The sequence below is a fragment of the Giraffa tippelskirchi genome, chromosome 1, assembly GCF_054371585.1.
Source record: "Giraffa tippelskirchi isolate mGirTip1 chromosome 1, T2T-mGirTip1v1.2.pri, whole genome shotgun sequence".
NCBI lineage: Eukaryota > Metazoa > Chordata > Mammalia > Artiodactyla > Giraffidae > Giraffa > Giraffa tippelskirchi.
In genome coordinates this window covers 53,594,840-53,621,952 of record NC_137275.1, presented here as the reverse complement: position 1 = coordinate 53,621,952, position 27,113 = coordinate 53,594,840, and the positions used below count along the sequence as shown (strand labels likewise).

The following is a 27,113-nucleotide window of genomic DNA, read 5'->3' as shown; positions in this document are numbered from 1 at the left end:
GTTTTAGAAAAGGCAGAGGAACCAGAGATGAAATTGGCAACATCTGTTGGATCATAGAAAAGGCAAGAGAATTATAGAAAAACAACTACTACTGCTTCATTGACTACGCTAAAGCCTTTGACTGTGTGGATCACAACAAACTGTGGAAAATTCTTAAACAGATGGGAATACCTGACCACCTTATTTGCCTCCTGAGAAACCTGTATGCAGGTCAAGAAGCAACAGTTAGAACCAGACATGAGACAATGGACTGGTTCAAAATTGACAAAAGAGTACATCAAGGCTGTATATTTGTCACCCTGCTTATTTAACTTCTATGCAGAGTACATCATGAGAAATGCTGGGTTGGATGAAGCAGAAGCTGGAATCAGGATTGCTGGGAGAAATATAAATAACCTCACATATGCAGATGACACCACCCTTATGAGAGAAAGTGAAGAGGAACTAAATAGCCTCTTGATGAAGGTGAAAGAGGAGAGTGGAAAAGTTGGCTTAAAACTCAGCATTCAAAAAATGAAGATCATGACATCAGGTCCTATCACTTCATAGCAAATAGATGGGGAAACAATGAAAACAGTGACAGACTTTGTTTTCTTGGATTCCAAAATCACTGCAGATGGTGACTGCAGCTATGAAATTAAGACACTTACTCCTTGGAAGAAAAGCTATGACAAACCTAGACAGTGTTAAAAGGTAGAGACATTACTTTGCCGACAAAGGTCCGTCTAATCAAAGCTATGGTTTTTCCAGTAGTCATGTATGGATGTGAAAGTTGGACCATAAAGAAGGCTGAACATAAAGAATTTATGTTTTTGAACTGTGGTGTTGGAGAAGATTGTTGAGAGTCCCTGGGACTACAAGGAGATCAAACTGGTCAGTCCTAAATCAATCCTGAATATTCCATGGAAGGACTGACGCTGAAGCTGAAACTCCAATTCTTTGGCCACCTCATGCAAAGAACCGACTTATAGAAAAGACTGATGCTGGGAAAGATTGAAGGAAAAGGGGACAACAGAGGATGAGATAGTTGGAAGGCTGAACAACAACAAAATGAAGGGTATGATTATGTGGAGATAAGAGCTTATAGTCTATCAATATTTGGAACCCATGCAGTCCTAATCCTGTCTCCTTGCTCTTCGGTGAGAATTGAGAAGAAATTTACAAAGATGACAAAGTAGGCAACAGTCTCTTTCAACTATAGATAGCTGTTGATATTAACATCCTTCTGTTTTTTAATCAAATCAGGATGTTAGTATATTTTTTTTCCTGTTAATACATTTGTGTTTTCTTTGGGACATTAAATATTCTTTTTAAGTATTTAGTGTTTAACTTGAGCATTAGAATTAAATAGTATTTATATATTTAATATTTAGTACTACCTAGTGAACCATCTTTCTGTTGAACATTTATATGTTGTTTCTACTTTTTCTGAAAAGAATATCTTTACATAATACTTTTTATCTGAGTTTATTTCCCTAAGATAGACTCCTGGAAATAAATTACTAGGTCATAGTATCTGAACTTATGACCAAGGTGCTTTCTAGAAAGGTTGTTGTAAATTGCTCCAGCACTGGCCGTGCATGAGGCAGCCCATTTCATCATTTTCTCAACATTTAAGGCAATGTTTTTTTATAAGTCAGAAAAATTAACTGTCCAGTTTTATCTGTTTAACTTTTTTCCCCTTGGAAAAACATTGAGTTTACTTACATAAACGTTTGACCAAGCCCTCGTTTATCTGGTCAACTTGAGCAAGTTCTATGCACTAGACATTCTATGGACAAGTGGTGGAAAAAATTGTTTTTAAATTTTTATTTGACTTTTTAAAAAATTTTCAGTATGCTTCTGTCATCACTGCCTAGATTCAACAACTGTTAAAGCTGCTGTTATGAAGATAATTCACTACTGAAAGCTGACCATGTATCTCTTCTAAATGACATTCTTTTACATAATCACAGTATTAGTATTCTACCTAGGAAGATTCTTCATTCCTTAGTATCTAATATTCATATTTTCCCATATCTCCCCAGTTACTTAAAAAATGTCTTTTATAGTCTTTTTTTTTCTCTTTAAGTAGGATCCAGTTAAGGTTTACACATTGCTATTGAACCCTGGTAATGGCTTCCAGATGTTCAAGCTGGTTTTAGAAAAGGCAGAGGAACCAGAGACCAAATTCCCAACATCCGCTGGATCATCAAAAAAGCAAGAGAGTTCCAGAAAAACATCTATTTCTGCTTTATTGACTATGCCAAAGCCTTTGACTGTGTGGATCACAATAAACTGTGGAAAATTCTGAAAGAGATGGGAATACCAGACCATCTGACCTGTCTCTTGAGAAACCTGTATGCAGGTCAGGAAGCAACAGTTAGAACTGGACATGGAACAACAGACTGGTTCCAAATAGGAAAAGGAGTACATTAAGGCTGTATATTCTCACCCTGCTTATTTAACTTATGCAGAGTACATCATGAGAAACGCTGGGCTGGAAGAAGCAGAAGCTGGAATCAAGATTGTTGGGAGAAATATCAATAACCTCAGATATGCAGATGACACCACCCTTATGGCAGAAACTGAAGAGGAACTAAAAAGCCTCTTGATGAAGGTGAAAGGAGGGTGAAAAAGTTGGCTTAAAGCTCAACATTCAGAAAACTAAGATCATGGCATCTGGTCCCATCACTTCATGGGAAATAGATGGGGAAACAGTGGAAACAGTGTCAGACTTTATTTTTGGGGGCTCCAAAATCACTGCAGATGGTGATTGCAGCCATGAAATTAAAAGACGCTTACTCCTTGGAAGGAAGGTTATGACCAACCTAGATAGCATATTTAAAAGCAGAGACATTACTTTGCCAACAAAGGTCCGTCTAGTCAAGGCTATGGTTTTTCCAGTGGTCATGTATGGATGTGAGAGTTGGATGGTGAAGAAAGCTGAGCGCCGAAAAATTGATGCTTTTGAACTGTGATGTTGGAGAAGACTCTTGAGAGTCCCTTGGACTGCAAGGAGATCCAACCAGTCCATCCTGAAGGAGATCAGTCCTGGGTGTTCATTGGAAGGACTAATGTTGAAGCTGAAACTCCAATACTTTGGCCACCTCATGCAAAGAGTTGACTCACTGGAAAAGACCCTAATGCTGGGAAGGATTGGGGGCAGGAGGAGAAGGGGCCGACAGAGGATGAGATGGTTGGATGACATCACTGACTCGATGGACATGGGTTTGGGTAAACTCTTGGAGTTGGTGATAGACAGGAAGGCCTGGCGTGCTGCGATTTATGGGGTCGCAAAGAGTCAGACACAACTGAGCACCTGAACTGAACTGAACTGAGGATTTAAGCATGGAAGACTCTCGGATTGGTCTAAGGACCTGATCAAAGAAGTAAGGGAGGAGCTAGGGCTTATAGGAGTTTTGCAGATAGAACATGAAAAGGTTACCATTAATTATAGAAAACCCGACATCTCGAGCGCTTTTCTATGTATGGGAAGATGTGAGAGTCTGGACTAAATGAAATGATTCCTTTGTTATGTACCTTAACTATCTAGGGGCTTCCCTGGTGGCTCAGACAGGAAAGAGTCTGCCTGCAATGCAGGAGACCCAGGTTTGATCCCTGGGTCAGGAAGATCCCCTGGAGAAGGAAATGGCAACCCACTCCAGTATTCTTGCCTAGAAAAATCCCATGGACGGTGGAGCTTGGCGGGCTACAGTCCATGGCGTTGCAGAGAGTCGGACTCGACTGAGCGGCTGACACTTTCACCTTAACTATCTATGGCCTATATCCTGCTTTTTGCATCCTGTATTTATTTATGAAAGTTCCTGAACTTTTATAAATACAGACAAGAGTACAGACAACATTAGAAGTATTTTACAGCTTCACTGGCGGCTCAATGGTAGAGAGTCTGCCTGCCAATACAGGAGACTCAGGTTCGATACCTAGGTTGAGAAGATTCCCTGGAGAAGGAAATGGCAACCCACTCCAGTGTTCTTGCTTGGGAAATCCCATGGACAGAGGAACCTGGCAGGTTACAGTCCATGTGGGTAGGGTAGCAAAAGAATTGGATAACAACTTAGTGACTAAACAACAGCAATATATTTGATGAGTTTTTTTTAATTAGTTTACCTGCAAGGAAATGTTGAGGTCTATGATTAAAATTATATTTATTTACTTTTTGTATTCTGCTTGTTTTTTTGATGCTAGCCAAATAAATATTACAGTATTTTTGATGTGCTTGTTGTTTCTCAGTGCTTTTTAGATGTTAGGTAATGACTACTGGGTTTTGTTTTTAATATATATATATAGTGATACATTTGAAATTTCTAGTTGTTTAGATATATTAAAATCTTATCAGTTAATATTCTAGTATTCTTGTCTCTCATACTTTGTATCTGAAGCCTATTGTGTCTGCAGATAGGGTAATTGTTTGATAGTTTCAGATCCTTCAGATCTTAGAAATACTTTAGTGACCCAAGGATAATTTTCATCTTGCATTTTCTTTATTCAGGAATTTTAAAGCATATGTAGGTTATCTTACCTTTTTAGCCTCATGTATAAATGTCTTCCATATTCTCATCTTATGTTAATATCTTTTTTGTTTTAATATATTTAAAAACATTTTCTTACACAGAAGTACCAGTGTTACTTCTAACAAATTAATCAAAACATCTTGATACCATGTAATAAAGTCTGTATTCAGATTTCTTCAGTTGTCTCAAAACATTCAAAGACTCTTTTTCATTTTTGCTATCTTTTTAGTTTTTATTCTGCAAATTTTTGTAGTTGGTAATCACAGTTCAGCTTCTGTTTTTTTTCTTTACATATCATGAACGCTTTTGAATGTTTATTTAGTATTCATTTTTTTAATTTAAAGACTTAAAAAATATAACAGTCTTAGGTTCACACAAAATAGAAAGAAACATACAGAGATTTCACATAAACCTCCTGCCTCCACATGTGCATAGCCTCCCTTATTATCAACATCCCCCAGCAACATGTATGTACATTTGTTATAATGGCTGAATCTACATTGGTACATCATAATCACCCAAAGTTCATAGTTTACCTTAGGGTTCACTGTGAGTGGTGTTTACCCTGTTTGGACAAACATATAATGACATGTATTTATCATTATAGTATCATACAGTATATTTTCACTGCCCTAAAAATCCTCTGTGCTCTGTCTATTCATCCCTCCCTCTCCCAAACCCCTGCCAGCCACTGATTTTTCGACTCTCTCCATACATTTGATTTTCCAAAATGTTGAAAAAGAGTTGGGATTTTACAATATATAGCCTTTTCAGATTGGCTTGTTTCAGTTAGTTATATGTGTTTTAAGTTTTCTCCATTTACTTGTTTAAGTTTTCTCCATATCTCCTCATGGCTTGATAACGATTTTTATTGTTGTAGAATGTTTTGTTGTCTGGTTGTAATACTTACTCATTCAGTTGCTAAAGGACATCTCCTTGGCTTCCACATTTTGGCAGTCATGAATAAACCTGCTATAAACATCTGCTTACAGGTTTTTGTGTGGACGTAAGTTTTCAGATCCTTTTGGTAAATACCAAGTAGTGTTATTGCCAGATCATATGTTAAGACTATGTTTAGTTTTTTGAGAAACTGCCAAACTCTCTTCCAAAGTATCTGCATAATTTTGTATTCCTACTAGCAGTGGATGAGGGTACCTGTTGCTCCACAAGTCTTGTTAGAATTTGCTCTTGTCAGTGTGTTGGCTTTGGGCCATCCTAATAGGTGTATAGTGATACCTCATTTTAGTTTGTATTTCCCTGTGACTTGACTGGCATGTCTTTTCGTATGCTTGTCATCTATGTGTCATCTTTGTTGAGGTGTCTGTTTAGGTCTTTGGCCCATTTAAAATTTTTTTTTTAATTGAAGTATAGGAGTTCTTTGTGTATTTTGGATAACAGTCCTTTCAGTTCAGTCGCTCAGTTGTGTCCGCCTCTGCGACCCCATGAACTGCAGCTCTCCAGGCTTCCGTGTCCATCACCAACTCCCAGAGCTTGCTCAAACAGTCCTTTTTGTGCAGATATTGTCTCCCAGTCTAGTCTTCACTCCCTTGACCTTGTCTTATGCAGAAGAGTTTTAGTTTTTTACTTTAATGAAATCTTACTTATCAGTCATTTCTTTCAAGAATTGTGCCTTTGGTGGTGTATCTTAAAAAACCCCAATCACTCCTGTGGTTTTTAGGTTTTTTCCCATGTTATCTTTTTGGGAGCTTTTATATCTTTTATACCTTGCATTTATATTTGTGATCCATTTTGAGTTAATTTTTATGTAGAATGTAAGGTCTGTGTCTAGGGTGCTTTGTTTTGTTTGTTTTGGCCACGTGGCTTGCGGGATTTCAGTTCCCAGACCAGGGTTTAAACCCCAGTCTCAGCAGTTAAAGCCTGGAATTCTAACCTCTTAGCTGCAAGAGAACTTCCCTATATTTGTGTATCTAATTGTTTCAGCGTTGTTATTGAAGACTGCCTTTGCTCCATTGTATCGCCTTTGCTCTTTTGTCAAAGATCAGTTGAGTATATTTACATTGGTCTATTTCTGGGTTATTCTGTTCTGTTGATTTATTTGTTAATTCTTTGGTCAATACTACACTGTCTTGAGGTCTGTAGCTTTATAGTAAGTCTTGAAATTGAGTAGTATCAGTCCTTCATTTTTTGGTTTTTCTTTGATATCATTCATCAGAGTTTTGTAGTTTTCCTCATGCAGTTCTTTTTCATATTTTGTTAGTTTTATATGTATTTATTTTTTTTATTTTTGGTGTTAATATAAGTAGTATTATGTTTTTAATTTCAAATTCTGTTTGTTCACTCCCCATATATAGGACAGCTATTGACTTTTGTATGTTAACTTTATGTCCTGCAACTTTGTTATCATCCATTACTTGTTCTGGGAATTATTTTGTCAGTTCTTTCAGATTCCCTGCATAGATGATGATTTCACCCACAAACAGTTGTATTTTTTCCTTCCCAATATGTACACTATTTATTGTCTTATTGCACTGGATTGAGCTTCAAGGATGATGCTGACAAGTGGTGAGAGGGCATACCCTGATCATAGTGGGAAAGTGTTGAGTTTCTCACCAAATCAATATGACGTTAGCTGTAGGTTTCTTGTAGATGTTGTTTATCAAGTTGAGAAAGTTCCACTCTATTTTTTACTTATTGAGAGTTTTTATTGTGAATGAGTGTTGAATTTTATCGGATGATTTTCCTGCAGCTTTTGATATGGTCATCTGGTTTTTCTTTTTTAGCCTGTTAAATGGGATGGGTTACACTAACTGATTTTTGAATGTTGAACCAGGCTTGTATACCTGGATTAAGTCTCACTTTGTTGTGTATAATTTTTTTTATATATTGTTGGAGTCAGTTTGCTAATATTTTGTTGACATTTTTACATCCTTATTCATGAGAGAAGTTGTTCTGTAGTTTTCCTTTTGACTCTGTTTGTCTCCTTTTAGTATTAGGGTAATGCTGGCCTCACAGAATGAATTAGGAATGGTCCTTTTACCTCTATTCTGTGAAAGACATTGTAGAGAATCTCTTCCTTAAATGTTTGGTAGAATTCATCATTCACACATCTGGGGATGGCGTTGTTTGTTTTGAAAAATTATTTTTAATTCAGCCTTCTTAATCGATATAGTCCTATTCATAGTGTCTACTTGTCTTTGCGAGTTTTAACAGATTGTCTTTTAGGAAATCAATCCACTACATCTAGGTTATCAAATTTGTGAGCATAGTCATTTGTAATACTCTTTTATTCCTTTGATGTCCATGGGATTAGTAGAGGTGGCTTCTTTCATTTCTGATATTTAGTAATTTGTGTCTTGTCTTTTGCTGTTTTTTAACCTGTGTAGAGACCTATCAATTTAGTTGATTTTTCGAAGGACCTGCTTTTGATTTGGTTGGTTTTCCTTTGTTTATTTTGTGTTCTCAGTTTCATTGATTTCTGCTCTAATTTTTAAATTGTTTTTTCTTTTGCTCACTTTGTATTTAATTTTTTCTTTTTTTAGTTTCAAAAGGTAGAATCTTAGAATATTGATTTTTATTTTTCTTCTTTTCTAATATATGCGTTCAGTGTAAAGTTTGCTCTAAGCACTACTTCATGAAATCCCACAAATTTTGTTGTATTTTTTGTTTTCAGATTTCAAAATATTTTAAAATTTCTCTTAGTTTGTCTTATTTCACCCATGTATTATTTAGAACTCTGTTTAGTATTTTGAGGTTTTCTTGCTATCTTTCTGTCATTGATTTCTAGTTTATTTCTGTTGTGTTCTGAAAGCAATTTTTGTATAGTTTCTGTTCTTTTGAATTTGTAATGTGTGTTTTATGGCACCAGATATGTCTACCTGGTGAATATTCTCTGTGACCTTGAGAAGAATGTGAATCTTGCTCTTTGTTGGATGAAATAGTCTATAGATATCAATTATAACAGATCCAATTTGATGGTTGGTGTTGATTAGTTCAACTCTGTTTTTGTTTTTCTCCCTGCTGGATCTGTCAGATACTGATGTTAGAATGTTGAAGTCTCTGGCTATAACACTGGACTCATCTATTTTTCCTTGTAGTTCTATTGCTTTTGCCTCATGTATTTTGAAATTCTCTTGTGCTCATACAGTTTAAGTTTCTTATTTTTATTTTATTTTTTTTGCTACACCTTGAGGTTTACGGAATCTTAGTTCCCTGACCAGATTTCAAACCTGGGGCCTGGCAGTGAATACACCAAGTCCTAACCAGTGGGCTACCAGAGAATTGCCCAGTTTAAGTATTTTTAACATTATCTTGGATAATTACCTGTTTATCATTATGTGATGTCCCTCTGGTAGTTTTCCTTACTTTGAAGTATGCTTTATCTGAAATTAAAATGACTACAGCTTTCTTTGATTAGTGTTAACATAGTATACTTTTCTCCATCCTTTTATTTTTTTTCCAAAATTGTGATAAAATACATGCAAAAGTTACTATCTTAACCATTCATGTTGCTGTGTATCCAATCTTCAGAATATTTTCATCTAGCAAAACTGAAACTCTGTACCCAGTGGACAATAACTCCTCTTTCCTCTCTGTCCCTAGCCTGGGCAATTACTATATTCCTTTCTGACTTTAAGTAAAGTCATACAATATTTCTGTGATGGATTTCACTTAGCATGATGTTGTCAAGGTGCATCCATGTTGTAGCATGTGTCAGGTTTCCTTCCTTTTTCAGAGCTGGATAATATTCCATTGTATGTTTAGACCACATTTTGTTTATCTATTCATCTGCCAGTAGACAGGTAGCTTCTACCTTTTGGTTTTTTGAATAATGGTGTCATGAACAAGAGTGTGCAGATTTTCTTATTTGAGACCCTGTCTCATTTCTCATGAGTATATACCCAGAAGTGGAATTGCTGGATCATATGGTAATTTTGTTTTCAATTTTTTGATGCACCATACTGTTTCCCATTGTGGCTGCACCATTTTATATTCCTGCCAGCAGTGCTCAGGGTTCCAGTTTCTCCACATCCTTGCCAGCTCTTGTTATTTCCATTTTTTTTCATAGTGGCCATCTCAGTGGATGCGAAGTGGTATCTCGTGGTTTTGATTTGCATTTTCCTAATGGTAGTTACGTAGTGATGTTGAGCCTCTTTTTATTTGCTTGATGACCATTTGTATATTGTGTGGAGAAATAATCTGTTTGAGTTCTTTGCCCATTTTTAAAATAGGTGGTTTGTTGTTGAGTTCAAGAGCTCTTTATGTATTTTGGGTATTAATGACTTGTCATTTATATGATTTGCAAATATTTTCTCCCATTCCACGGTTTGCCTTTTCACTCTGTTGATTGTATCCCTTGATACACAGAAGTTTTTCATCTTGATGTAATCCATTTTATTTTTACTTTCGTTGCCCATGTTTTGGTGTCATATTCAAGAGGTCATTGACAGTTCTGTGTCACAAAGCTTTTCTTGTGTGTTTTGTTTTTTGACTTTCAGTTTTTTTCTTCCCTTTATTGCTATTGTATCTGTGTCTTTGTATTTAAAGTGTGATTTTTATGGACAACATAAAGTTGAATCTTTTTTATCCACTTCAGTAGTGTATTATTATATTTATACCATTTATATTTAAGATTATCATTGATTCAATTCGATTAGTGCCTACCATATTTTTTAAGTGGTTTTCTGTTCCTTGCCTTGTTCTTTCACCTTCCATTCTTTTCTGCCTTATCTTGCTTTAATTGATTATTTTATATGATTCTGGCTTTTTTCTTCTTAGCATAGCAATTGTGCTTTTTTAAAAAAGCTTTTCTAGTAGTTACCCTTGAATGTGCCATACACACTTAATTAAAAGTACTCTCCTGGAAATTCCCTGGTGGTCCAGTGATTAGGATTCCATGCTTCCACTGCCAGGGTCCTGGGTTCCATCCCTGGTGGGGAACTTAAGATCCCACAAACTGTGTGGCACAGCCAAAAAAAAGTGCTCTTCCAAATAACGCTACATTACTTCATAGGTAGTACATGTTTTATTTTATCTTCATTTATTCCTTTCATAATGCTCTTCCTTTCTTTATATACATTTAAAGTTTCTGATGTATATCATTACCCTTCTTTCTGAAAAATTTCTTGTAACATTTCTTGCAAAGCAGGTCTGCTGGCAACCGATTCCCTCAATTTTTTGTTTGTCTGAAATGTCTTTATTCTTGATTTCTGAGGGGTAATTTTGTTATATATTAAAATCTAGGTTTGTGGGACTTTTTTCTTTTTTAAAATTTATTTTTAATTGAAGGATAATTGCTTCACAGTATTGTTTTGGCCTCCCCATACATCAACATGAGCCAGTCATAAGTATACATATGTCCCCCGTCCTTGAAATTCCCTCCCACCTCCCACCCCTTCCCACCTCTCTAGGTTGTTACAGAGCCCCAGTTTGACTTTCCCGAGTCATAAGAAAATTCTCATTAGTTATCTCTTTTACATATGGAAGTGTATATGCTTCCATATTATTATCTTCATTCATCCCACCCTCTCCTTCCTCCCCACCCCTCCCATATCCATAAGTCTGTTTTCTGTGTCTGTGTCTCCATTGGTGCCCTATACATAGGTTCATCAGTGCCATCTTTCTAGATTCCCTATATATACATTAATATATGATATTTGGTTTTTTTTTTTTCCTCTATGTTACTTCAATCTGTATAATAGGCTCTAGGTTCATCCACCTCATTAGAATTGACTCAAATGTGTTGGCTGAGTAATATTCCATTGTGCATATGTACAACAGTTTCTTTATCCATTCATCTGTTGATGGACATCTAGGTTGCTTCCGTGTCCTAGCTGTTGTCCTAGTACTGCAGTGAACATTGGAGTACATGTGCCTTTTTGAATTTTGATTTCCTCAAGGTATATATATGCCTGGTAGTGGGATTGCTGGGTCATATGGTAGTTCTACTCCCAGTTTTTTGAGGAATCTGCATGCTCTTTTCCATGGTGGCTGTATCAATTTACATGCCCACACAGTGCAAGAGGGTTTCCTTTTCTCCACACTCTCTCCAGCATTTATTGTTTGTGAATTTTTTGATGATGGTCATTCTGACCAATGTGAAGTAATAATATCTCATTGTAGTTTTGATTTGCATTTCTTTGATAATGAGCAATGTTGCATATCTTATGACAATTAGCCATGTGTATGTCTTCTTTGGAGAAATATCTGTTTAGGTCTTCTGCCTGATTTTTTATTGGGTTGTTTGTTTATCTGGTATTGAGTTGTATGAGCTGCTTGTATAATTTGGAAATTAATCGTTTGTCAATTGTTTCATTTGCTATTATTTTCTCCCAGTCTGAGGGTTGTCTTTTCACCTTGTTTATAGTTTCCTTTGCTGTGCAAAAGCTTTTATGTTTAATTCTGTCCCACTTGTTTAATTTGTTTTTATTTCCATTACTCTGTTAGGTGGATCATAGAGGATCTTGCTGTGGTTTATGTCATAGTGTTCTACCTCTGTTTTCTCTAAGAGGTGTATAGTTTCTGGTCTTACATTTAGGTCTTTAGTCGATTTTGAGTTTATCTTTGTGTATGGTGTTAGGAAGTGTTCTAGTTTCATTCTTTTACATGTAACTGTCCAGTTCTCCCAGCACCACTTATTGAAGAGCCTGTCTTTTCCCCATCATATATTCTTGCCTCCTTTGTCAAAGATAAGGTGCCCATAGGTGAGTGGGTTTATCTCTGGGCCTCTCTTGTTCCATTGGTCTGTATTTCTATTTTTGTGTCAGTACCATACTGCCTGGATGACTGTAGCTTTGTAGTATAGTCTGAAGTTAGGAAAGTTGATTCCTCCAGTTCCATTCTTCTTTCTCAAGATTGCCTTGGCTATTTGGGGTCTTTTGTGTTTCCATATGAATTGTGAAATTTTTTGTTCTGGTTCTGTGGAAAATGCCATCGGTAGTTTGATAGGGATTGCATTGAATCTGTAGGTTACATTTAGTAGTATAGTCATGTTCATGGTATTGATTCTTCCTACCCAGGAACATGGAATATCTCCACCTGTTTAAGTTATCTTTGATTTCTTTCATCAGTGTCTTATAGTTTTCTGTATACAACATTTTGTCTCATTAGGTAGGTTTATTCCTAGGTATTTTGTACTTTTTGTTGTGATGGTAAATGGGATTGATTCCTTAATTTCTCTTTCTGATTTTTCATTGTTAATGTATAGAAATGCAAGTGCTCTCTGTGTATTGATTTTGTAACCTGTGACTGTATTAAAATCACTGATTAGCTCTAATAAATTTGTGATAATATCTTTAGGGTTTTCTATGTATAGTATCATGTCATCTGCGTAGAGTGAGAGTTTTACTTGTTCTTTTCCAGTCTGGATTCCTTTTAATTCTTTTTCTTCTCTGATTGCCATAGCTAGGACTTCCAAACCTATGTTGAATAATAGTGGTGAGAGTTGACACCCTTGTCTTGTTCCTGATCTTAGAGGGAATGCTTTCAGTTTTTCACTGTTGAGAATAATGTTTGCTTGCTGTGGGTTTGTTGTATAGGGCCTTTATTATGTTGAGGTAGGTTCCTTCTGTGCCCATTTTTTGAAGAGTTTTTATCATAAATGGGTGCTGAATTTTAGGAGGCTTTTTTCTTTTAACATATGAAATCTATCAGTGTTTTCATTTAGTTTTCATGAATTCTAAAAAGAAGTCTAATGTAGAGCAGTCCTCTGTAGCCAAGGTGCCTTTTTTCCTTTTGCTTCTTTCAAGGTGTTTTCTTTGTTTTGATTTTCTTCAGTTTGAATGTTCTTCTTGCCTTGGAAATCCCATGGACAGAGGAGCCTGGTGGGCTCAGTCCATGGGGTCTATCTGTTGTGGATGTTGTCAGCTCTTTCTCTTAGTGCACTTAGCATGTTAGTCATAGTTCTAAATTTCCAGTCTAATTCCCACACTTCTGCCATATCTGAGTCTGGTTCTGATGCTTGCTCTGCCTTTTTAAACTGTGTTTTTTGTGTTTTAGTATGCCTTGAAATTTTCTGCTTGAAAGTGAGGCACATGTATCTGATAAAAGGAACTGTGTAAGTATGCCTTTAGTGTGAGCTTTTATGTTTATCTGGCTAGCGATTAGGCTGTATTTACTATTGGCAGTAGCTATAAGTGTCAGGCTAGAGGGGGCTGGAAGATATTGCCCCTCTCTCAGATGGATTGGATCTGTTAAAACCCCAGTTAATGTTATGCTCTGGCAAAATAGTTTCTCTTGAGGAGGGTAGGCCTTGTTAGGAAGAACCGAATACTCTGGGTTTATTTCTAAATGAGAAAAATGGCTTCTTTCTCCCTTCCATTGCCAGAATCTTGAAAGGCGTTTTCTCTGATCTTCTCTCAGAAAACCTTGTAGGAATCCTGGAGGTAAAACTTCAAAAAAGTGGTAGTGTCTTCTGGAAGTTTTTCACCCTCAAACGTATCCCCACTGTTCTCCAGCAATGTCAACTATAATTTAGGTTTTCATTGTTTGGTAGTGGTTCAAGCAGAGATGCTTGTGAGCTTTTCTTCTGGTTTGATTCTCTTTTTCTGCCCATTTGTCTCTGTTTTGGGGCCAGTGGTTGAGCCTGTAACTTCCAGTCTCTGGATCTAAGAGTAGTTGATTTTCAGTTTGGATATTTATTATTCTCATTCAGGATTTCACCCATTCTAGCCAATTCCACCTTGTTCGTTACATTATCTGTCGTCCTTATTTTTAGCTTCTCAGCCCTCTACTGTAGCTTTCCCATGAGCATTTAAACATACTGCCTGATGGCTGTGTTGTGAAGAAAATCAACCTTCTGCCCTCTTTCTCTGTCCAAACTACTGCTTTGTTTCTCACTTCCCCCTTTACAGTCAGTGTTTGGAAGAGTTCTCTCTAATCATTGCACTTCACTCCCTCACCTTTCATGGACGACCAGGTATAATGGGTGCTTTTATCTTTTCACTTTGCAGAGACCTTCTTGCTCCTGTCCATCAGGCTTTTAAAAGTGTTCTGTAACAAAAGTTGTATGTGTGTGTCTTTAAAATAATTTTCAAACAGCACCATAGCCTCTCATTTATCTCAGATTCATAGTTCTTTGTTTCCTACCCACCATTGCCAATTTCTTGTGTGTGCTTTCAGAATTGTGTGTGTACATGTTTAGGGCTTTCACTGCAAAGAGAATAATGTTTGCTTATTTTTCTTTATGTAGTCTTAAGAGTGATGTATGTAAAATCTAAAAGTCTTTTTGAATTTGTGTAAAATAAAAATTCTAAATAATAAAAACTGTGTCATAGTGTAAATGGTGTTTTTGTTTTTAATTGGCAAACAGTGGGGCATCCTGTAAATTTGTTTAATTTGTTTTTATTTCCATTACTCTGTTAGGTGGATCATCAATTAATCTTTAATTGATGTGAAATAGAAAGTATATGCCATGGCTCCTATGTCACTTTTGAAACCAGGCTTTACTGATTATTAGCTTTGTGTGATCTCTTTGTGTCTTAGTTTCCTTATTGGTAGACACATGAAATTATTATGAGGATTAAATGAATTATTACATATAAATCAGGATACAACTTAATAAGGTATAGTAGCTATTACTATTATTAATCTCTCAGCAACATTAGCTACTCTTTGAAACATTTTTCTTTCTTTGGTGCCAGTGATAACAGATTATCCTGAATTTTCCTCTTGTTCACCATATCATCAGCCCAGATCACTCTGAATTTTCAACTGTCTACTTGACATTTTGGATTTTTGTAGACACTTTTTTTCAACATGTCCAGAATGGAATTTTTTATTTTCTCTCTTCTTCTCTTCTTTTCTCTCTTTCCCTTTTTAACTTTCTCTCTGACCCCTAAATTTCATGTTTCCTCATCTTGGTTGGTTTACCATCCACCCAGTGGAAAATCAAAACCATGAGAGTAATCCTTGTTTCCCTCCTTAAGATCATACACTTGCAGTATGTAATAACTAAGTCCTATATATTTTACCTCCTGCCCCTCTTAATTCATCTGCTTCTCTTCATCTCAGTGAACTTTCTAATCATTCTCACTGGATTCCTAACCTTTTTCTGTGTATCTACTTTAATCTCTCTCTAGGCATTTGCCTCCCACTACAGACAAGTTGTTTTAAAAGACCCAAACCTGTTTGTCATGCCACAACTGTTTTTCTCACTGTTCTTCATGACCCTGCATGATCTGGCTATTGCCTACTTTTCCTTCCTCATTTCTGCTCTTTTTTCCCCCTGCTTTTTTATTCTTTGTATTTTAGTCACATTGGTGGCTTTTCAGTTCCTAAACATGCTAAGTCCTTCTTTGCCTCTGTTTTCTACAGGATGAACTTTCTGCCTGAAATGCTATCATTGGCCTTACCTAAATTAATCTTTAATGATGGTTTCCTTAGGGAATCTTCTTTATGACTCTCCTAGTATCCTACACTTCTTTTTAAAATTATATAATTTAGTTTTTGACTGTGGATTGTGAAAACTGATAAACATCTTTTACTGTTGTGATTATGTAAAAAAAAATTAATTTGTTGTGTAATACCTTAGAATGAAAATTTGTTTATGGCTTTAGGTCATGTTAGAGAACATTGTTGTTGATGCTTTTACCACCAGTACCTATTTGCTTTGCAGATAGTGGGTACTCAGTAAATATTCATGAAACTAGTATGTTCAGAACCTTAATCATTCTGCATCTAGATTGTGTCAACAGTGATGACAACAGTCCAGAAAGTAAAATTTTAATGGCACACTGTTGTTGTAATTGGAGAGGCTACTACTTTCTGGTTCTCTGGAGCTACACTGTCCAATATTGCACCCACTAGCTTTGTGTGACAATTTTTCCTTCAAATTAAAAAAAACCCAAAAAACTACTCCTTTGTATAATTCAGTGATTTTTTAGTATATTTACGGGTGTGCAACTATTACTAGTATCTAATTCCAGAACATTCTCATCACCCTCAAAGGAATCATTACCCATTAATAGGTTCTTCTCATTTTCCCGCCCTTCCCCAGAAACCGATATTTTACTTCTTGTTTCTGTCAACCTGCCTGTCACATGTGGCTTTGGAACACTTGAAGTGTGGCCATTCCAAACGGAATGTTTTGTAATTGTAAATTAAATGCTGGATCTTGAAGACTTAGTATTATAAAATGTGAAATGTCTCCAAAATTTTAATGACATGTTAAAATGACAATTTTTAATATGTTGAAAGTAAATATTGATTTCTCTTGCTTCCTTTTACTCTTGTTAATGTGATTACTACCAAATTTAAAAATGCATTTATGGAACACTCTCACACCATACACAAAAATAAATTCAAAATGGCTTAAAGACTTAAATAAAAGACATGATACTATAAAACTCCTAGAAGAGAACATAGGTAAAACGTTCTCTGATGTAGATCGTATCAGTGTTTTCTTAGGTCAGTCTCCCAAAGGCAATAGAAATAAAAGCAAAAATAAACAAGTGGGAACTGATCAAATTTATAAGCTTACACAGCAAAGAAAACCGTAAACAAAGCAAAAAAACCACCTATGGACTACGAGAAAATATTTGCAAATGATGGAGCTTGACAAGGGCTTAATTTCCAAAATATACAAACAGCTCAGTAACAAAACAAAAACCCAATTTAAAAAAATGGGTAGAAAACCTAAAGTAGCCATTTCTGTAAAGAAAACATACAGATTACCAGTGGGCACATGGAATTGTCAACATTGTTAATTATTAAGAGAAATACAAACCAACACTACACTGAAGTATAACTTCACACAAGTTAGAACTACAAATTATAAATTTGTAGGAGAGGGTGTGGAGAAAAAGGAACCCTCCCTTATATTACTAGTGTGAATGTGAATTGATGCAGCCACAATGGAAAACAGTATGGAGGTTCCTTAAAAAATCGAAAGTGGAGATGCCATATGATCTAGCAATCCCATTCCTGGGCATGTATCCAGACAGAACTATTGTACAAAAAGATCCATGCACCCCAGTGTTCATAACAGCACTGTTGGATTGGCCAAAAATTTCATTCGGTTTTCTGTAAGATGGCTCTAGTAGCGTTTAGTTGTCTTTAACTTCATTTGAAACATTTTAGATTGTATTGTGACAGTTGTCATATCAGCATGCATAAAAAAAATCAAAATTGGTGAATTTTTTTGTAGCCATTTTAATACTGAAGATGGAAGAAGAAAGGAACATTTTCAATATATTGTGCTTTATTATTTCAAGAAAGGTAAAAATGGAACTGAAAGAAAAAAAGATTTGTTCAGTGTATGGAGAAGGTGCTGTGACTAATCAAATGTATCAAAAGTGGCTTGTGAAGATTCTGACTGGAGATTTCTTGCTGGACAATGCTCAGTGGTCAGGTAGAGCAGTTGAAGTTGATAGCAATCAAATCAAGGTATTAATTGAGAATAACCAACATTATGCCAGGCTGGAGATAGCCAATATATTCAAAATACCCAAATCAAGTGTTAAAAATCATTTGCAACAGCTTGGTTATGGTATTAATCACTTTGGTTTGAGGTATAGCGTAAATTAAGCAAAAAAAAAAAATTTCTTGACCATATTTCCACGTACTATTTTCTACTTAAAACATAGGAAAACATTCCGTTTTTAAAACAATTTGTGATGGGTGGTGAAAAGAGGATACGGTACAATAATGTGAAGCAGAAATAGATAGTAGGGCAGGTGAATTGAATCACCAGCAACCACATTAAAAGCCAGTCTTCATCCAAAGAAGGTGATGTATATGGTAGGATGGAAAGGGAGTCTTCTATTATGAGCTCCTTCTGGAAAACCAAATGATTAATTCCAACATGTACTTCTCCCAACAAGACCAACTGAAACCAGCACTCAACAGCAGTGTCTGAAATTAGTTAACAGAAAACGCATAATCTTTCATCAGACTAACACAAGACTGTACGTTTCTTTGTTGTCCAGGCAAAAACTGTTACAGCTTGGCTGGAAAGTTCTGATTCATCTGCCTTTTTCACCAGACCTTTTACCTTCAGATTTCCATTTATTTTGGTCTTTACAAAATTATCTTAATAAATATTACAGTTTCCTGAGACTGTAAAAAGCACCTGGATGTTTTTGTTCAAAAAAATTAAAAGTTTTGGGAAGATGGTATTATGAAGCTGCCTGAAAAATGGCAGAAAGTAGTGAAACAAAATGGTGAATGCGTTGTTCAATAAAGTTCTTGATGAAGATGAGAAATGTCTTTTATTTTTGCTTAAAAACTGAAGGAACTTTTTAGCCAACCCACTATTTACAATAGGCAAGACCTGGAAGTAGCCTTGATGTCCATCAACAGATGAATGGATAAAAGAGATGTGAGATACATATATGTATACATAACACACATGATGGAATACTACTCAGCCACTAAAAGAATGAAATAATGCCATTTGCAGCAACATGGATAGACCTAGAAATTATCAACTAAGTGAAGTCAGAGAAATATCATTTTATACCACTTACAGGTGGGACCTAAAAAAAAAATATGTTACAGATACTGAATTCCCTGGTGGTCAAGTGGTTAGGACTCAACGCTTTCATTGGAGAGACCCAAGTTCAATCCCTGATTGGGGAACTAAGATCCCACAACATGCATGGTGTGGCCAAAAAAAATAAGCCAATGAACTTATTTACAAAATACAAACAGACTTAACAGACATAGTATACAAACTTACAGTTATCAAAAGAGGGGGGTGGATAAATTGGGAGTTTAGGATTAGTAGATACAAGCTGCTGCATATAGAAAGATAAAACAAGGTCCTGCCATTTAACACAGGTAATAACTATGTTAAATATCCTGTAATAAGCCACAGTGGGACAGAATATGAAAATATGTATGTATAGCTGGATGATTTTGCTGTATACCAGAAGCTAGCACAACATTGTAAACCAACTATATACTTCAATTTAAAAAAATACTTATGAAAAACTGGAAAAAAGTAAAGTACATTTGTGGTTTATGTTACATTTCTGTTGGATAGAATTTGTTTTTTGTAAGTACCACTAATGCATCCCCATGGCCTCAATTTCCCATTTTTCTTAGTTTCTTAGTTTTTCTAGTCTCTTAGTTTCCATATCAGCCCTGCTTTGGAAATACGACATGTCCTAAGCTTCAGGTTTTTAATTGCTTAGAAGGTAGAAATCTTTTTTCTTGAGCCCTGGAATAGTAGGGAAAACATAAGTTATTTATATTAAATTATGAGAAAATAATGGCAACTGTTAAATCTTTTAAGCCTCATTTCCAACAAATAAGGAAGCATTGAATTTTACATTTGTTTGCATGATAGTAATAAGCAATGTTCCTGAACTTTGGTAATTGTGATTTGTCTAGGGAACGAACTAACTTTTTCAAATAGCATATGAGAATTATCAGTAACTTCAGGGGTCATTTAGAAGTATATTTGCTTATCTGAAATTTGGATTCAAATTGTATTTTAGAAAACTTTTCCCAGAATAAATAGGAGAGGAGGCTAATGTGATAAATTATCTCTTTAAAGTACAGTTTCAAAGTTTTCTGCTCCAGTATCATCATCAAAAGTCAACATATTGCAGTGTTGAGTGGCTACTGTACATTTAAGCATTTACTGTTTGGCTGACATTATTAGTACTGTATTCATTAAATTCCCCCATGAACTGTATATGGTAGGTCCTGTTATAATCTACAGTTGACTGAGGATGAAACTGAGGTACAGAGTGGTTTATTTAACTTGCTCAGAGTCACGTAGCTAATGAGTTTTAAACAGGTTAAACAAAAGTAGCTTTATACTTAGTGATAAAATCTTTTTTATCACTTTTGTGATAAAATCTTTCAGTTTTTAGTTTTTCACAGGAGAATGTAAGCTCCAAGTGGGCAAGAGTTTGGTTTTGTTACTTGGTTATTTCACTGACATTTAAGATATAATAATGTAGTGGATCCCAGGAAGTATTTGAAAGAATTTTGTGATTTTGATGATGTCAGTTCATCAAGAGACTTGGTTTTGAGAATCTACCAGAATTGCTTTAAGTTCTGCACTGTTGCTTGTTAGCAGTAATGTTTGTTTATATACCGCTTCCAGATTAACTTCAGTATTATGTACTGTTTTGCATACTTCATGCATGTTATATCAATAAAATAGTTTATTTAAAAATTGTTTATTAGGAGCTGTGGCTTTTTTTCATCTTTTTTCTTTTTATGTGTTGGAAATGTATTGGAGCCACAAGGAAACATCAGAAAAATCAAGACAACTAGAGGTTCCACTTTGTGTTTAGATGAGTTGGGAGAAGAAAGTATAGTAAAGCACCTTCCAGCTGTCCTCAGAAAAAATGTATAATGATAGCATCATTCTTTAAGGTTTTATCCAAAAGCCTCAGCCTCTCTGGTTGTTTTGGTCATTAAAATTTAGAAACATGTTATTTTATTTTTAGAAATTACAGTATCCATTCTTAGTTTGAAAACAGGCCTGTGAAATAAATTTTATAAAACAGGGCTTGAAATCAAAGATCTTTGTAATATTTTTAGGGGAAGGGTATGTGTGCTACTTCTATCCAGGAAATTTTCATTTAATTCTGAACTATATTCTCATTTTATAATAAAATTGAGAGTTAAATGACTTACCTGAATAACATCACAAGTAAGTGGCAGAACTGGAAATTAACTCCTTTCTGTCTGAATCCAAAAGCTATGATTTTTAAAAATATTGTCTGTCATTTTGCTATTTTCTTTCTCCCTTATAGTTCTGAGTCTTAAAGTGGGATTTTAAGTTAGTTTGTGTGGGCAGTAGTCTTGGAGTTTTGAATTGTGAAATACTGGATGTTTGCATTAGAGTATGAGTGTAATAAAGAATAATTAGCATGATATAAAAATTAAGCTGTGAAAAATCTTCATCTTTAATTTTCCATGAAAACCGACTCTAGAACACAGAGTACTTCTTTATAATGAGATTCATCATGGTGATGTATTTTCTTGAGCTTTTGTAGTAAATTTTTATTCACAAAGTTTTCTTTCCCTGGAGTGAAAAAAAGAAGACCCATTTTTCTCTGATAATTTGGGGGGAAATGAGGACAGAAATAAGGGCAGAGGTATGACAATTAATAATTCTTTAGCATTTTACTGACCAGACAATTGGGCCAATCTGCAGGGCAACTTTTCTAATTTGTTACTGCTTTCTACCCTCCCCCAAACTTTAGTGTAAGAGTGTCCTTTAGTATCCTGCGGTTTTAGAGTTATTTACTTCTTTGGGGGAAGCAGATATTGTGGGGTGCTATAGAGAGCTTTGAAAGCATTCATGATTTGCAAGATCCGTTTACTCTTTTGTTTTCCTTAGAAGTCTTAGGGGATAAAAATAGATGTCTGTAAGTTACACTTTTGGCTTCTTAAATTGGTCACTGAACATCTAATACCTCTGATTTTCATTTTAACATTCTTCATTCCTGTGCTTACTCAACATTAAGTATTTTACCATTACTAAAATTGTACATTTCGCCCTCTTCTGCAGATATAAAAGATGATAATGAATGACTTTTTTTTTTTAGGGCATAGGAAGAAGTTCCCTATTATGCATATTTATAATTAAATCTAATTTTGGGGTAAAATTATCTTCAGAAAAATATGAAATACTCATCTCAAATGCAGAAATCGTTGTCAAACTAATTCTAGTTAAAATACATGAAGTAAGATTTTTAATCCTATATTATTAAAAATAAAAGTTGCATAAAATCTTTAAAATTTGGGTTTCAAAGTTATATTTTTTCTGTACTTAACATTCAATACTAAACCTGCACTTTTAGAAAAAGTGAAAATGATGGTATCTTCTTTTGGGATGGGGGCAGTTAAGGACCTTAAAATAATAATTCTTACATTTTTCCATCCAGTAAGCAAGATTAAGAGGTATGTTCAAAAGCAAAAATTTTCTTTTGGAATCTTATGGGGCTCTCTTTTGTAAGAGTACATATGTCACTTAGGTATAAAGTGTAAAGTACAAAGTAAGTTGTTTAGTCGCTAAGTTGTAGCTGACTCTTTGCGACCCCAGGGATTGTAGCCCGTCAGGCTTCTCTGTCCATGAGATTTCCCAGGCAAGAATACTGGAGTGGGTTGCTGTTTCCTTCTCCAGGGACTTTTTCCGACCCAGGGATTGAACTCAAGTCTCCTGCTTGGCAGGTGGATTCTTTACCATATGGGAAGCTCCACAAAATAACTAAATGTAGATAAATATAAAAATCCTAACCAAAAAGTGAAAACAAAACCTGTATTTTGAGGAATTATGGTTTTAAAAATTGGGAAAAGGGGAGGATTGTTGTATTAGGTGAATAAACCAGTAAGATACTGGTGAAGGTTACAAAATCTTAAGTGGAGAGCCCATTTGCAAGCAAGTACATGTGACCACTGAGGTGAATCCCACTGGAGGGTTTTCTGAATCACAGTCATTATTTACTGTGAGAATGGATTGTTGAAGATCATTGAGAGATTGAAGTGATAAGATTGATATGACAGTACTTTGAGAAATGTACAAAATATAGTAGATGTAGATAAATATAATATAAAAATCTGTTTTGAAAAGTAAGTAATTGCCACTGAAGTAAACTAAGCAGAAAAACAGATTGAGGAAGGCATTGAAGATTCTAGTGAGGCATTTAAGCTTCAGGAAATTGTGTGGAAAGGGATATTAACTAGACACTTAGGGCTTTCATCATCCTGCTTGATGATGTAATATTTTCAGTTAACTTACACACCTAGAAATTTAAATGAGAGTGTATAGCCTAAATGAGTTATAATGACCCTGAATTTTCTGTTTGTCTCCAACCCATGTAGCCCAGGGTATCAAATGGCAGTGTTCATCTATAGATGAATAGAATTATCACTTTGGATCTAACACACATGAATTTGGCGAGTATAAAATAGGTGTTAGCTAGTTTTCTCTAAACATTCCTATAAAGTCAACAGGACATTGTACTATTATTCAAAGTGGTGTTATGTCGTTAAAAACATTGCAGCTAAATTTTGTTAGTGTTTTTGTTTTAAATTTTCTTCAGATTGGCTCATTACGTTCTTGAAAATCACAGAATATTATTTTTACTAGAGTAGATAAGCTTATGAAACAAGGGGTTTCAAAAATTTTTTATAGGTAATACTTTAATAGGTTTTTTCCTTGCTGATATAACTAACATTTATTTTCTGTTTATTTTTAAGACGAGCAAAAATCAAATTAAAGTAGATCTTGTAGATGAGAATTTTACAGAATTAAGAGGAGAAATAGCAGGACCTCCAGACACACCATATGAAGGCAAGTACTTTTTTCTGTATCAAAATATTGTGCGTATTAGAACTTACCTGAAACACTATATCAGAATAATCTTAAACATTTATAAACTACATGGAAGGTAACTTCATTTGGCTTAAGGATATATACAGCAGTTTTTAAATAATAAATTTAGATACTTAACTAGACTGATTTTTCTTACTGAATTTTAGCTAACTTTTTTCTTTTCCCAAAACAGATTTAGTAGAGCTAAGCTACAGGTTATATTATGTTAGAATTTAACAGTGTAAAATTAAATTTACATCTAGCATGTTAAACCTTTAACTTACATGAACTCTCAGTTACCCTTCATATGGTATCTGTAACAAACTTTGTCTTAAATGTCTGACACGTTTATTTTTCAAAGCAGGGTCCCTCTTCCCTGTTTGTCATTTAGCATGTAATTCACTCATATGTTTTTATACAGGCTGTATTCCAAATATTTAATTTTCTTTATTCAGGAAAGCTATAAGTGATCATTTCAAGGCATATAGAAAAGAAAGGAGGCAGCTTTCCTGAACTCTGTTCACAAACTAAGTCTTTAGACCATGGAATTGGGGTGGTAAGATACAGAAAGAAGTTTTGTAAGCTTTTTATTCACTCATTAGGCAGATCTTCAGTAATGAATATTATTATATATTTGAGTTTATATGGCATCACCAAGATTCTTGCATATAATAAGCATTCACATATTTGATAGAAGTCATGTAATATTGTTTGTAGTAGTAGCATTTATTGAGTTCTTACTTATTAGAGGTTTATGTGTATTTTCTCATTCAGTCCTTAAAACATATCTTATGAGGTAAGTATGGTTATCACTGTTTCATAGATGAAGAAACTTAAGCTCAGGAAAGTTAAGTAACTGTTTAAGACATCTAAGCCACACAGCAGGGATTTGAGTCCCTAATAGCCTTTTGACTCCAAAGTCTTTTTTTCTAATCTCTTTCTGCTCTTTAATAAATCAGGATTGATTGAATGTTGGAAGTGGTGATGATGTCTCTTCTGAATGTAGTGGTTCTTCTATAATTCTGTAATGAACGATAACTTAAAGTTTTTTAGAAAAATTCAGTGTTGTAGACTATTTTTCTGTTTTCATTTGAATTTTTAAAAGCCCTAAAATATCCTTAGCATGTTCTACCAAATCTGAAATGATATAATTTTATTTTTTGTTTTATAGTTCATATGAGCCAATTCTAGACTTCCTTAATTTTTTATAGTGCCTCCTATATGCCAGGCCTCATCTGGATTCTTTCATGAATGGCTATTCATGTAGTCCTTTTGACAGTTGTTAGATGGAGAAGAGGTCTTGAGTTATCTTACAAAAATCAAGTTCGTCCTTAGTAACAGATGTTATTTATGATATACTAGCTTCTTCTGAAAGCATACATTATAAATATTCTTGAATTACTTTTTTTAGGTTGTTTAGATGTGTTTTTAAAAGATAGTAGGGCAGTAGCATTATCACCCTGCAGCTCTTCCAGTAAATTGATATTTATAAACAAGAGAGCTCCTGAACTAGACAGAGAGTTTGTTACCTTCTTAGCAACTCTAAATAAAGGTACATGAAGTTTGTAAAAATTAGACAAAACAGACTTACTTGCAGGATGATTAAGTTATAACTATACCACATTCATTAGTTAGAAACCGGCTTGATCATTTTTAAGTGCTTATTTCTGCTGATGCAACTGAGATATTAATGTTTGATAACATTTTTAATATGCTTCTCGAAGTAGATTAACTTAAATTGTATTCTTATAAAACTATTGAAGCATCAGTTGAGGGCATTAGCTTAGATACTTTTTTTTGCAACATGAATGGGATAAAATATTTTGATAATGTGTATCTCAGGGCTCTTGCTAAATTTTGAAGGTTTTTTTTTTTAAATCTCAATAGCTAAGGCAAAAGTTTACATGGGAATGTTAAATTGTTAATAGCCATCATTAAGAAATCAGGCAGCTATTTTATGTAGTGTAGAAAGTAATCAGATTGAGTTAAAATGACCATGTTATTGTACATGTTACCTAAGTTTTCTTCTTTTGCCTTAATGGCTCAGTGGCAAGGGGACAATTTAGTTCTTGAGCCTTTCTCCCTAAGAGCTGTTTTAAATTTACAGAATAATTCTTGATGTTTAAAAAAAAAAATCTCACTGCTACCCCAGCTTCCCTTTGGACTAAGTTAAATTTAAAGATTATAGATGTTTAATATTAAAAGCTATTCTTCAAGAAGTAAAGATTTTATAGTGAAAGCTGTTATGATAGTAGGGTAGTTACTGAATATTATGAAGCTCTCTTAGTTGTGTTCTAGTATATATCAAATAATGTTGTGGTTAATGCTGTATTGATTATATATTGAAGTTGTCAAATAATGCAAGACACAGCATACTAACAGCATATGGAGTAGAAATAGGATTTGGGGGACTTTAGGGTCCAGCATTATTTCTATAGTATTTCAGGGCACCCATAGTGCTCCTGAGAGATTGTTTTTGCCATTCAAGAAGGAAAAACTTTATATGAAAGGTTATAGAGACAGTAATTTGAAATTTAATGGAAAAAAGTAAAGTTCATAGGAAGGAAAAAGAAGACTGTACATATTACTCAGGCCAAATTTATTATACCTATATTTGAAGCTAACATTTATAACACTGAACATAAAGTTATCTCTGGATACACAAAAATTTCCTGAGGTCCTCTTCTCTTACCTGTTGTTTTCTTTTGTTTCTTTTGACGTCTTTACTTCCTGTTTCACTGCTGTCATGTGCTCTTTGCTTCAGGCATCTAGTTCTACTTGTATATCAGTCAGTCTGAGGTCCTATTAAAAAGAATAAGCAAGAAAAGAAGAATTGGAACCAAAAAGGGTGAAGAAAGTGGTACCAAGTGAATTACTCTTTTTATTCTCAGATCCGCATTCATTTATTCCTAACAGTGAAGGAAGTGAAGGATATACTGAGGATTGAGTGTATAGAATTTTGAAATCGATAGTGTTCCTAGTGCACAGTTACTATTTGTATTTTATTTTTATTATGGAAATTTTGAGATACATACAGAAGGCAAATAGTATAATGAAACTTCCATGTACTCATCAGCCAGCATTAATAACTGTCAATTCACGGACAGTCTTTGATCTGATTCATCACTTGATTATTTTGAAGCAAATCCAAGGCATAGTTTTATATATAACTATTTCACTGGCACAGTTTTGTTTGTTGTAGTTTGAAATCGTTAATACTCTATGTTAACGGAACATAAAATTTTAGAATTAGAAGTTTCTTTAGAGTTAGGACTCAAATCCAGTCTGAAGTCCAGTGCAAGACTTCCCCTTCAGAGTTTCCTGAGGGGCAATTATCCTCCCTTTTAATATCTTGGTAT

At 34.7% G+C, this 27,113-nt stretch overlaps 1 protein-coding gene across 12 annotated transcripts in view; it reads left to right on the top strand.

Moving 5' to 3' along the window:
- Nucleotides 1-27,113, top strand: part of UBE2K (ubiquitin conjugating enzyme E2 K) — a 66,889-nt gene that overhangs the window by 16,297 nt on the left and 23,479 nt on the right. For 6 of the 12 annotated variants that reach the window (XM_081592334.1, XM_081592303.1, XM_081592325.1 and 3 more), the window contains exon 2: nt 23,640-23,737. The exons of 1 other annotated variant lie outside the window; for it this stretch is intronic. In XM_081592334.1, coding sequence (XP_081448460.1) covers nt 23,728-23,737 — 10 coding nt within the window. In that variant the 5' untranslated portion in view covers nt 23,640-23,727. The remainder of the gene's footprint in view (nt 1-23,639; nt 23,738-27,113) is intronic. 5 more of the 12 variants (XM_081592363.1, XM_081592356.1, XM_081592350.1 and 2 more) reach the window with 1 other exon arrangement.